At 40.0% G+C, this 13618-nt stretch overlaps 1 protein-coding gene across 1 annotated transcript in view; it reads right to left on the bottom strand.

Moving 5' to 3' along the window:
* Window positions 1-13618, bottom strand: part of LOC140205542 (serine/threonine-protein kinase BRSK2) — a 1025607-nt gene that overhangs the window by 436769 nt on the left and 575220 nt on the right. The window contains exon 3 of the mRNA XM_072273159.1: window positions 8839-8924. Coding sequence (XP_072129260.1) covers window positions 8839-8924 — 86 coding nt within the window. The remainder of the gene's footprint in view (window positions 1-8838; window positions 8925-13618) is intronic.

Raw genomic sequence — 13618 nt, 5'->3', positions numbered from 1 at the left:
TCTCTTCAGCTACCTCTTTAAGAACCATGGGGTCTAGTCCATCTGTTGCAGGTGACTTAACTACCTTCAGATCTTTCACCTTCCCAAGCACCTCCTCCTTAGTAATACAAATACGCTCACTTCTGCCCCGATAACTCCTCAATTTCTGACATACTGCTTTCGTCTTCCACAGAGAAGACTGATGCAAAATAATTATTCAGTTCATCCACAATTTATTTGTTCCCCCATTTCTGTCTCTCCAGTGTTATTTTCAGTGGTCAAATATATACTCTTACCTATCTTTTACCCTTTACATATCTGAAAAAGCTTCAGGTATCATTGGCTAGCCTACCTTCATATTTTACCTCTTTTCTCCTTATGGATCTCTAGTTGCATTCTGTTGGTTTTTAAAATCCTCCCAATCCTCTAACTTCCCAATAATTTTTACTATGTTATAAGCCCTCTCTTTTGATTTTATGTTGTCTTTGATTGCCTTCGTCAGCCACAGTTGCCTCATACTCCCTTTGGAGTACTTCTTCATCCTTGGAATATATCTATCCTGCTCCTTCCTAGTCACCTCCCAGAAACTCCAGCTATTGCTGTTCTGCCATTAACCCAGCTAGTGTCCCCTTCCAATCAACTTTAGCTCGCTCCCCTGTCATGTGTCTGTAGTTCCCTTTACTCCACTGTAATACTGATATATCTCACTATCTTCTTCCTCCCAAACTGTAGCACGAATTATATCACAATATGACCCCTGCCACCTAAGGTTTCTTTACCTTAAGCACCCAATCCAGATCGTCTTTTCCCCAGTCGGGTCAACTACAAGCTACTGTAAAAAGCCATCTCATCGGCATTCTACAAATTCTCTCTCTTGGAATCCAGCACTAACCTGATTTTCCCAATCTAGCTGCATATTGATATCTACCATCACCATTGCAACATTACATGTCTGGAATGTGCTGTAAGGTTCCACTGCTAATGTAATGGCCTCTCTTTAATGTTTCACTGCTACTGTATTGGTTTCTCTGTAGCAGCAATGTTTGGGTTATGACCAGAGATTAGATCAGATTAAATTAGATTAGATTATGAGGACACTCAGTCCTCGTTTATTGTCATTTAGAAGTGCATGCATTAAAAAATGATACAACGTTCCTCCAGAATGATATCACAAGAAAACACAGGACAAACCAAGTCTAAAACTGACAAAACTACAGAATTATAACATATAGTTACAACAGTGCAAAGCAATACCATAATTTGATAAAGAGCAGACAGGTCAAAAAAAAGTCTCAAAGTCCCGATAGACTCATCATCTCACGCAGACAGTAGAAGGGAGAAACTCTCCCTGCCATGAACCTCCAAGTGCCGCCAACTTGCCAGTGCAGCACCATTGGAAGCACCTGACTGCAGCGGACTCTGAGTCCGTCCGAAAACTTCGAGCCTCTGCCCAGCCCCTCCGACACAGCCTCTCCGAGCACCATCCTCTGCCAAGCGCTTCGACCCCGCCCCGGCCGCCAAGCAACAAGCAAAGCCGAGGACTCGGGGCCTTCTCCTCCGGAGATTCTGGACCACACAGTAACAGCAGTAGCAGCGAAGCAGGCATTTCAGAAGTTTCACCAGATGTTCCTCCGTGCTCTCACATCCGTCTCCATCAATTCAGGATTGTGCACGACACCCTACTTGACAAACAACAGACATCACCATCGGCGTGGCTGCTGCGAGCTGCATCGCACCGCCATCCTCTCCTCCCGCCGGAGGATAACAGGGCTTTGGAATGTGGAGCTATCCAATGAGAGAAATGTCATTCTTTCTTGTGAGTCTGGAAGAGAGATTTTCGCGGTCTTTTGCCAGGGAGAGATGAGGAGAGAAGACGCAAATGGAAAGAGTATGTAGACTGCCAGACGGAATGGGTTTGGAGCGAGGGTCCAAAGGTCAGTGACAATCAGAGGAGGTCGATGGTGGGTGAACGGCCTTATCAGTGAGCTCCAACATTTGCACATTAGACTTTGTTTCAAGAGAACGGGCCCTTTCTCTTTTTTTTTTGGTTTTCTTTACTAACCATATAGTCAAATTAAGAATTACACAACTCAATCGTTTAATCGCATATTGTGTACTGTTTGTTATTTTGTGGTACTGATTTGTAACAGGGACACATCCCACAGCATCCACCCAAACAAGGTTTCTTAAGTTTGGTTGGGCTGGGGGCTATCATCCCCTATATTAAGCTGCTAGCTGAACCGAGAGTTACATGTGCTTTCTATTTCCTCTTGAAATTTGTAATCCCGCATCCTGGCCACTGGTTGGGTGTCTGTATATAATTCCATCAGGGTCTTTTTATCCTTGCAGTTTCTTATCTCTACCCTCAAGGATTTTACATCCTATTTCTGAGGCTTTGATTTCAGATCTTCCAACAGAGCCATCCCTCCCACTCTGCCTACCTGCCTGTCCTCTCAATACAATGTGTATCCTTGGACGAAAAGCTCCCAACTGTGAACTTTCAGCCATGGCTCAGGATGCCCAGTACGTCATACCTGCCAATCTCTAACTGCAGAACAAGATCATCTACCTTATTCTGTAAACTGCATGAATTTAAATATAACTTTCACTCCTGTATTCATCACTCTTTTTGGTTTTGGTCCCTTGTTACATGTGAGTTCTTCCCACTGACTGCAATTTTGCCCTATTATTAGTCTGTCCTTCCTCACAGTCTCACTACACACTTCATCCACTTGTATACAAACTGCTCCATCACTCCAGTTCCCATTCTCCTGCCAAATTAGTTTAAACCCTCCCCAGTTCTTCAGGGATGACGGTGACTGATATGAAGCACATGGGGACAACAGTCTGGATGAGTGAAATGTTGAAGATGTCTGTGAAGACATCAGTGAGCTGCTGTGCACACTCCCTGAATAGCTATAAAATGGCTGAAAACGTTGACAATCTGGCTAACCCACCCTGTATTTTAGGCTCTAATTCGGTAGGTCTGTCTGGCAGGATTTACTGGAAATCATGTGGAAATCACATGTCAGGGATCTTACCTTGTGTAGAGTTGTATTCACGTGTATGGAAATAAGTTAGACCCTGAACAGTATAATAGTAAGTTCTTTTTAAGGGATTTTCGGAGCTTCTCCATGGTCTGGGTTATGACCTGTGCCTGGCAATCTTGATGTCTTTTTATGTCTCATTGAAGTTTTAAAGTGTTAGGGCTTCCTGGCAGCTGAGGACTGATTTACTATGAATACACAAAGCACTGATGCTGACTGTTAATGGCTGATAAACACAAATATAAATGGCATGCAACCTTGAGCTTACATTATTAGTGAAGAATCAAATAAAGAAGTCTGAGGTTTGTTCATTTGGTTTAATTAGTTTAGATCTGTAACTGTGAGAGTCAGAGAGCATTAGAAACAGGCCATTCAGCCCATCTAGTCCATGCCAATCTGTTTTCTGCCTAGCCCCTTCTACCCACACAGGGACCTGGCTCCACCTTACCTGGCTTATCGATGTACATATCCAAACTTCCCTTAGGCATTGCAATGAACCTGCATCCCCCCTTTAATCTACTTTGTAAATTTATGAGCTCTAGTTCTGGTCTCACCCAACCTCAGGGGAAAATGCCTGCATATATTTATTCTATCTACATCCCTCATAATTTTGTATACCACTATAACATCTTCCCTTGTTCCCCAGGGAATAAAATCCTAATCTATTGAACCTTTCCTTATAACTCAGGTCCTCCAGTCCCAGCATCACCGTAAATTTTCTCTTCTCTCATTCAAGTCTTATCAATATCTAGATATTTTATATTCTAATAATTCTTACTGGTATCTCGATACCTTATGATATCTGATTGATATTAAAGATAGTAACATGGACAGAAGATTGGCTAACTGGCAAAGGCAAAGAGTGGGAATAAAAGGGACCTTTTCTGATTGGCTGCCAGTGACGAGTGGTTCTCTGCACAGGTCGATGTTGGATCCACTATTTTTCATGTTGTATGTTCATGACTTGGATGACGGTACTGATGGCTCTGTGGTCAAATTTGTGGATGTACAAATATATAGAGGGGCAGGTGATGTTGAGGAAACCTGGAGTTTGGAGAAGGACTTGGACAGATCAGGAGAATGAGCAAAGAAACAGCGGATGGAATTTGGTGGAGGGAAATGTATGGTCATGCCTCTAGCTAGAAGCGGTGAATCTGTGGAATTCATTGCGGTGGAGACCAAATCATTGGATATATTTAAAGTGGACGTTAATAGGTTCTAGTTTAGTAAGGATGTCAAAGGTAGATGGCAGAAGAATGGTGTTGAGAGGGAAAATAAATCAGCCATAATCAAGTGGTGGAGCAGAATTAATGGGCTGAATGGTCCAATTCTGCTCCTATATTTTATGGTCTTATCTTTCCTGCTGGTGGGTGACTGGAACTACACATAATATTCCAAATTTGGCTTCAATAATGTTGCATACAATGTCAACATAACATCCCAACTCCTGTAGTCAGTGCTCTGATCGATGAAGGCTAAGGTGCCAAAAGCTTTCTTGATGACCCTGTCTACCTGAACGCAAATATAGATACATAATTCAAGGCACACTCCCTGATACGTATTCCCGGATTCCTTTGTTGTACTGCACACTTCAGTGCCCTTCCATGCACTGGTAAGTGCTTCCCTGATGTGTCCTGCCAAGACAAATCAAAAGAAATCTGAGCTCTGCTTAGAGACACAGCGTCTTAAAATCATATTTCTAATCTCAGAAAAATAGGGTGAAATTTGGAAAAAAAAATGCTGGGAATACTATAGGTCAGGAAACAGCTGGTGGAAAGTGAAACAGGACTGCAAAGGTTCTCAGACCAGAAACATTAATCATCAGTTTCTTTTTACTCAGATGCTGCCTAGATCATTAGTCAATCTAATACCACTAGTAATTTATTTCCAATCGAGAAAAAATGCATTAATGCAAAGAGTGCACGGCCAACTCACTAACACATTCTTTTTTACAAATGTCCATGTCAAGTTTCACCCTAAAATGAAAACAGGAAAGACTGGACTACCTCTAATGACCCTATATATTTTCTTAGGAAGAGAGACCAAAACTGTGCACGGTATTGCAGGTATGGCTTTACCTACACTTCAAGCAATTGTAACAAAGCTCTCCTATTTCTGAACTCCAACCACTTTGCAATTCAGGCCATTGTGCTATTAGCCCTCTTAATAACTTGCTGCATATGCCTGCTAACATCTATATTTAATTCCTCTCACTGAGTGCATGGCCTCAGACTTTCCCACATTAAATTCCATTTGCCTAGATTTTGCCTACTCAATCTATCAATAGGCCATTGCAATCTCACTTTCTCCATCACCTGCCCTTCCACCAAATATCACCACCCTGGTGAACTTGTATACCTTACATTCTGTTCCCTCCCCTTGTATATAAACTTTAAATAACTGACAGCTAAGAAGGGACCCATGTGGTACTTTGCCAATACCCCTTAAAAACTGTCTAAAAAAATTATTGTAACATTGCTTTCTGTATGATAACTAATTTTCAATCCATGATAACATACTTCCATCAAAACCATAAACTCTTATGCACCAAGTGTTTTCTTTGGCACCTTGCAAATGTCTTTTTTTAAGACCAAAGACTCCAAATCTACAGATTCTTCTCATCTCCTCTGCTTGCTACATCTTCAATGAATTCAAGTAAATTTGTCAAATATGATTTGTTAATCCTGAAACTATATTGATTTGGTTTGATTACATGAAGCTTTCTGAAACAATTAGCAATATTTTCTTTGATTTTTGGCCTTTGCATCTTGCTAACTAACTGGCATATAGTCCTGTGTCTTTTGTTTGCCCTCCTTCCTTGGCCAGGAAACAGGAAGTAGACTGATATCCACTGTTCCACCTGGGTGATTTTTCTTCTTTGGAAGGACAGAATTATTTTCTTTTCAATTTTTCTTCCTTCTCCAAACATGGAATGCACTTGAAGTTCAGGTATATGATCGACAGGTATAGGCCTCTGCAAAAACTGTCGAACCCAGGGTGAAGTATACACAAGGAAACCTTTTCCACTTGACACGCCTCAAGGGAGTAAGCCAGGAGATCAGAGTGTGATAGATCAATGTCTCAAATCTGACTCCTTACTCGAGAAAATATGCAGATGCTGGAAATCCAAGCAAAGCACACAAAATGCTGGAGGAACTCAGCATTTTGTGTGTGCTGCCTGACACCTTACTCTTTTGTTTCACAGTGGGGACTGCATCAAAACATAAAAAACTACATCTACCTCTACAAGTGTTTTTCCATTTTTCCGTCCTGATACATTTTTGGTTGGCTAAAGCAATAGGCTCAAAATACATCAGCACCCAATAACAGCACAGTATTTTAGAAACACTATGGATGCCTATGACCACATCATCTTTAAATCCCCTCTTCCTTTTGACATGGTAACATGTTTCTAATTATAGGACACAAGAGTAGGTTGGAAATAGTAGCCTGTTTAAAGCTATGATGGTAACATAATGATGGTGCCAGAGCTGCTGCGTCTCTAGGGACTGCGGGGGGGGGGGGGGAGCAGTGGGGTTGCTCAGTCCTGACCACAGGTGCTCCCTCTATAGAGCTTACCCACTTTTCTTCTGACCTCATGCTTTTTTCCAGGTGTTCCTATTCTTCCCGTATCTGAATATCTGTGAGTTGCAAGGCTAAATAACTGTTTTAAATAGTGTGTAGGTGAATCTCGGTGGGGGTTGAAGTTTATGATAATGTGGGAAGGATAGAATGAGATGTGATGTTCCCATGGTCTCCGTGGGTCAAAAGGCCTGATTCAATGCTGTATAGTACTGACTCTTAGTAGTATCATCATGTGTTCAGCTGCACGGAGGAAACAATTCTCCAACCTTGATGGTTGCTTGCAAATAGGTTCAAAACTGTTCTTTTATTTAATTTTTTTTGGAGATACAGACAGAACAGACCCTTCCGGCCCAATGAGCCACACGTCCCAGCAACCCATCTATTTAACACAAGGCAGCTGTCCAATCACGGGACAGCTTACAATGACCACATCATCTACTAACTGGTATGTCTTTGGACTGTGGGTGGAAACTGGGGCAGCTGGAGCAAACCCACACAGTTCATGGGGAGAATGTACAAACTCCTCAGAATTGAACTGCAAACTCTGGAACTAGCCAAACTGTAACCATGTTGCTCTAATCGCTATGCTACCTTGGCGCCAACGGTAAACCCACACGTAAACTAAAGCAAAAATAAACCCGCACTATGTGCCAGAAGCATAAAGAGATATTTACTTGGATTCTTGTTTTCTGAATTTTCCTTTCTCAATCTCAGGAAGGGACCCATAGTATTATTTGTACTCAGAGCTTGCCCCTCAGTATAGTTTAATTGAAATACCAGGTAAAGTATGCAATTAGCACTCTACTTCATCCTTGGTTTCCACTTCAAAGACTAGTCATCCGACAAAATTCTCTACGTGATGTAACCGGGTGACTGTCGAATTGTATTCATTATCATTAAAAGTGTACTTAGGCATCCATCCGGGTAATGCTAGAATAGTTGTCTGTGCCTTTAAGTGGAGATGGTGATGTCATTACACACGTGCGGGATAGTGGGGAGACCATTTTTGTTTTCTGCAGAAGAAGGATTAAGTTCCTCCCAGAGATACTGGGCATGGTGAGGAAAGGTGAGTGTTAATTGACAATATCCACGTGAATTCGTTTATGCTTGTTGGTGAATCAAGAATATCAGTAATTTGACATGTTTTACGTGTGGATGCTTTAGATTTTCACGAGTGAAGGCATTGGCGCTGGAGAGCGTGGCTTGTGCAAAGTTCCTTACCGGCCAAGTAGGTCAGTCTTCCTGTAATTTAACTACCAGGCAAAATCTTGTAAAAGCTGTGTCAAAGTGTACCTTTTGTCTAACTTTATTGTATCATGACCGATTGTGAATGTAACCGCGTAACGTGAATGTTTAGTCTCTGTTTGGAAGTTCAGCACGTGTGTACTAAAAAGCAGAAGACGTCTTAGATGAGATGTATTCGCTTACATTTTCGCTGCTATGAATAGGGTTGGTGGGATTCTAATGTTGTTTGTTTTGTGTTCCTTCAGAATTGTCACTACCGTATTAGTTCTGTATTCGTTTTGTGCGGTTTGCTTTATGTATTTTTATACTGCCTACGCAATTCATCGATACACAAGGATGTGGATCGAAAGTTAAACTGAGATTGTAATGGCAGGAACTGGTAGTAAATTCATTCATTTTGTTTTGAGACCCTCTTCCAGCACTAAAACATCTAAAACAGATAAAGGAATTAAACCCGAAAAAGTATTTGTTCGATAAAGAGTGTGTACTTTTCCCCAGGCTACCAAAGTGAGAATGCTAATGTAGTGAAATTACGAACAATTTTGTGATGTGAATTGATAACAGAACACTAAAGGATGCCACCTAAACACATTTACTTACATCTAAAGTGCAGTTTAAGCCTAGCTTTGGATGTGAAAGCATGATAATAATCCACTAGGCTACCTCCTCATATAATTTACATAGTCTGTTGATTCTAAATTTTCTTAGCAGGACATACACGCACTGACTTTTAAGTGAGGAAACCAAAACATGAGACATTCAGCTCCTCAGATCTTTAGAACCAGGTACGTAGCAACCTACAATCAATTTTAACAGACAAAATTTCATTTATAATTCAATAATAACTATTTTTGATTTTTGCAAAAATAGATGTTACAATTAAAGTGAACCGAAGTGTATTTATTATAAACCAATTCAAAGTAATTCAAGAGTGACAAACCAACATAACATGCATTCAATTAAATACTAAACATATACCTACAAATATTTTTTATTTTCATAGACGTCATGTAGCTTTAAAACATGTGGATGTTCTATTAACTTCAGGATGGCAATCTCTCTTTCCACCTAAAAGAAAAGAGGGAAAAATAAAATTACACCTCATGAAATAATGAAGATTTCTGCTCTTTCATGAAGAGTTAGGTTTATACACCAGCTCTTTTTGTCTTTCTTAAAGATAACACAAATATAACAATAGACAGAAATATTTCAGAACTGAATCAGCACCTGATTAAAGGCAACGTAACCCTATCATACACTAAACTCATGTAATTTTTACAAAATTTTATTTTATAGGTTTAATAAAAAATAAGACATTCTGATAGGAAGGGTGCAAGACAATGAGATGTGTAGCAGTTTAACATTATTTTTATTCATATCTTATCAAACATTATCCAGCCAATTGATGATGCTTTCTCTTAAAATAGTGGTTAGTCATTCAATAATACCCACATCTTAAGGAAATAACTGCCTCCTACACCTTTAATGGCAATACGCGACCCTCAATATTATCTTTATGTATATGGTCTGCATACAATTAAAAGTTTGTGTTAAAATTCATAGAAAAATGACTGAAACTATCTGAATAGCTCTTGTGGATTATCTTTGCAACTCTTTCATGCATGTGGACAAGTCATAAATAGTCCTGAAGTGGTACTGATCCATTAAATGTGTATTGCGTGATTTGTTGGTTACTTATGACCTTACTTCACAAATTAAAGACAAGAAAAGGTGACAACAGCGTGAGCAGCAAACTGAATTAGAGACAAAGATGCTATTTTTCAACACAGACTGAATTTTTCAATCCAGTTAATGACTCTCCTGTAAATTTTCCTGTGGAAGATGTCAGCACAAGATGAAAGGTTCCAGAAAGTATGTGCAATGCCTATAAAAGGTATTCACCCCTCTTGGAAGTTTTCATTTTTTATTGTTTTACAACATTGAAGCACAGTGGGTTTAATTTGGCTCTTTTTGTTACTGATCAGCAGAAAAAGACTCTTTCATGTCAAGGAGTCTCTACAAAGTGATCTAAATTAATTACAAATATAAAACACAAAATAATTGATAGCATAAGTATTCACCCCCTTTAAGTCAGTATTTAGTAGATGTACCTTTGGCAGTAATTACAGCCTTGAGTCTGTGTGGATAGGTCTCTATCAGCATTGTGCATCTGAATAATGCAATTTTTCCCCACTCTTCTTTACAAAACTGTTCAAGCTCTGTCCGATTGCATGGGAATCGTGAGTGAACAGCCCTTTTCAAGTCCAGCCACAAAATCTCAATTGGATTAATGTCTGGACTTTGACTTGGCCACTCCAGGACATTAACTTTGGTGATTTTAAGCCTGTGTAGCTTTGGCTTTATGTTTGGGGTTATTTTCTTGCTAGAAAACAAATCTTCTCCCAAGTTGCAGTTCTTTTGCAGACTGCATCAGATTTTCCTCCAGGATTTCCCTGTATTTTGCTGCATTCATTTTACTCTCTACCTTCACAAGCCTTCCAGGGCCTGCTGCAGTGAAGCATCCCCACAGCACGATGCAGCCACCACCATGCTTCACAGTAGGGATAGTGTGTTTTGATGATATGAGGTATTTGGTTTATTACAGACATAATGTTTAGTCTGATGGCCAAAAATCTCAATTTTGGTTTCATCAGTCCATAGTGCCTTCTTCCAGCAGACTTCAGAGTCTTCCACATGCCTTCTGGCAAACTCTAGCCAAGATTTCATGCGAGTTTGTTTCAACAGTGGCTTTCTCTTTGCCACTCTTCTATAAAGCAGCGACTGGCGAAGCACAGTTATTGTATGCACAGTCTCTCCCCTCTCAGCCACTGAATTTTGTATCTCCCCCAGAGCTGTCATCGGTCTCTTGGTGACCTCCCTCACTAGTCCCCTTCTTGCACAGCCACTCAGTTTTGAGGATGGCCTGTTCTAGGCAGATTTACAGCTGTGCCATATTCTTTCCTTTTCTTGATGATTTACTTTAACAGTACTCCAAGGGATATTCAGTGACTTGGAAATTTTCTTGAATCAATCTCCTGACTTGAGCTTTTCAATAATCTTTTTGCAGAGATGCTTGGAGTGTTCTTTTGTTTTCATGGTGTAATTTTTGCAAAGATACTGACTCACCAGCAGTTGGACCTTTCAGATACAGGTGTATTTTTACAATCAATTGAAACACCTTGGCTGCACACAAGTCTCCAAAAACAGATCTCCATTTCACTAACTATGTGAATTCTAAAACCAACTGGTTGCACCAGTGATGATCTGGTGTGTCATATTAAAGGGGATGAATACTTATGCAATCAATTAGTTTGTGTTTCATATTTGTAATTAATTTAGATCACTTTGTAGAGATCTGTTTGAACTTTGACAGGAAAGAGTCCTTTTCTGTTGATCAGTGTCAAAAAAGGCAAATTAAATCCATTGTGATTCAATACTGTAAAACAATAAAACATGAAAACTTCCAAGGGGTAGTGAATACTCTTTATAGGCACTGTCGGTGGGGTATCAATGCCAATGTTCATTGGTACTGACCTGTACAAGTATACATAGATATAGCTAGGGTGCCTAAGACGTTTGTAAAGTACTGCATATTGGTTAAAATAGGTAGGTGGTTGGGAAACAGAAATAGAGTACTTAACTTTCTATTAGCTTAGTAGTATTAAGTGTTATTTGTTAATTGGAAAGACGTAATATGCAGTACTCTGCAAAATTCTTATACTCTGCTATAGATATGTGCCTAAGACTTTTGCACAGCATTATACATTCAAACTAAAACCAAGTATGGAAGTAAATCATTATGGAAATCTGTCAAGTAAAGGAATCATAAAATCATATGTCTATGTCAATCTTGAGAGATATTTCCTTTAGGGTACTGCATAAGGCATTTCTTTCCACAGATTCTACTTTACCAGCTGAGTATCTTTATCATTTTCTGTTTTATTTACAATCAAATTAACATAAATACTTGTGCACCATTAATAGTATCATAAAAAGAAAACAGACCCAAAAGTACTTCTTTTGCGTGTAAGGGGTTTTTTCATGTTACTTGCTAAGGCTAATAAAATGGCTTCTCTGTAGTGTTATAATAAAATGGATTCTCTGTAATATTAACTGCTGATGCAAGGGGTTCTCTGTAGCAGTATGTTTGGCTTATAATTAGTGATAATGGGACTTGTATTCATTTGCTAACCAATTAGGACAGATGTTATTCTTCCTTGTGTGTCTGAAAACTGTTGTTTGCGCAGGATTTGGTGAGAACGCGCCATCGGGATGAAGAGAGAAGATGCACATGAAGAGATGCTGTGAGCTGGCTAGCGGAGCAGACCCCAATCGGGGTGTCGGGACCCGCGGAGTTAGGAGGAAATCATATGGTGGACCAAGAATACTGTGAACAGAGCTCCAACGAGTTATTTGTGCACAAACTGACTAATTATTATTCTTGGCACCTTTTTATTTTATATTTTGGTTCTCTACTAATCCCATAGTTCAAGTAAGAGTCATAAAATCTTAATTATTTAACCGCATCCTGTGTACGGCTTGTTATTACGGGGTACCGATTTGAAACAGGGGACACATCGCAAAGCATTCACCCAAACGAGAGTTCTAAGGTTTGGCCAGGGGGTTATCACCTTGAGATCATGCCACTTAGGCAAAGTGAGTGTTACATGTGGTTTTAGCCTTTTAACTGAGGAATATCAGGCACAAATACTGAAATTCTGCAGATGACACAAAAGAGACATGTGGAATTGGTGCCAATTTATTCAGATATATCCAAATAGGATGGTGAAAAGGGCAGATAGATGGAAGGTGATATTTAATGCTGAGCTGTAGGAAGCGTTGTATTTTAATGGGAAAATAAGAAGAAGCAATATAAACTCATTATCACTGTGTGTTGTGCTTGTATGATGTGGGCATTCATGGTCTTGACCATGATTGTTCCTGGCAAATTTTTCTACAGAAGTGGTTATGCCATTGTCTTCTTCTGGCCAGTGTCTTTACAAGATGAGTAACTCCAGCCATTGTTAATAATCTTCAGAGATTGCCTGGTGTCAGTGGTCGCATAACCAGCACCAGCTGCTCATACAAACATCCACCACCTGCTCCCATGGTTTCACGTGACCCTGATCAGAGGGCTAAGTAGGTGCTACATATTGCCCAAGGGTGACCTGCAGGCTAGGGGAGGGAAGGAGTATCTTACACCTCCTTTGGTAGGGACGTATCTCCACCCTGCCATCCAAATATAAATTAGAAGGCACAATTCCAGAAGGGTTATAAGAACAAGTTAATCTGGGAGTTTGCACACAGCTTGTGAACATGACTGAGGAAGCTGAGGAAGTGGTGGAAAAAATATACATACAAGTTCCAAGTTTTAAAAAGGACAACTTGAGTGAGGGACTCATGCACTACTGTATCTTATAAAACACTGGTCTAATCCCAAATGGAGCAACATTGCATTGCATCTTACATTTGGATGACTTCAGAGTCTGCAGAATAAATTACCAAAATGTTTCTGGAGATAAGTGGTTTTGGGTGAGGACTATATTAACCAGAGATGCTGGAGATCTTGTCCTTGGAAAAGAAGAGATAGGAACATAGAAAACCTACAACATAATACAGGCCCTTTGGCCCACAATGTTGTGCTCACTTTCGAAATTACCCAAGGTTAACCACAGCCCTCTACTTTTCTAAGCTCCATTACCTATCCAGGAGTCTCTTAAAAGACTCTATCGTATCCGCCTCCACCACCGTAACCAGCAGCC

This window comes from Mobula birostris, chromosome 11 (genome assembly GCF_030028105.1).
Source record: "Mobula birostris isolate sMobBir1 chromosome 11, sMobBir1.hap1, whole genome shotgun sequence".
Taxonomy (NCBI): Eukaryota; Metazoa; Chordata; class Chondrichthyes; order Myliobatiformes; family Myliobatidae; genus Mobula; species Mobula birostris.
This window is presented reverse-complemented; position numbering and strand designations above follow the sequence as displayed.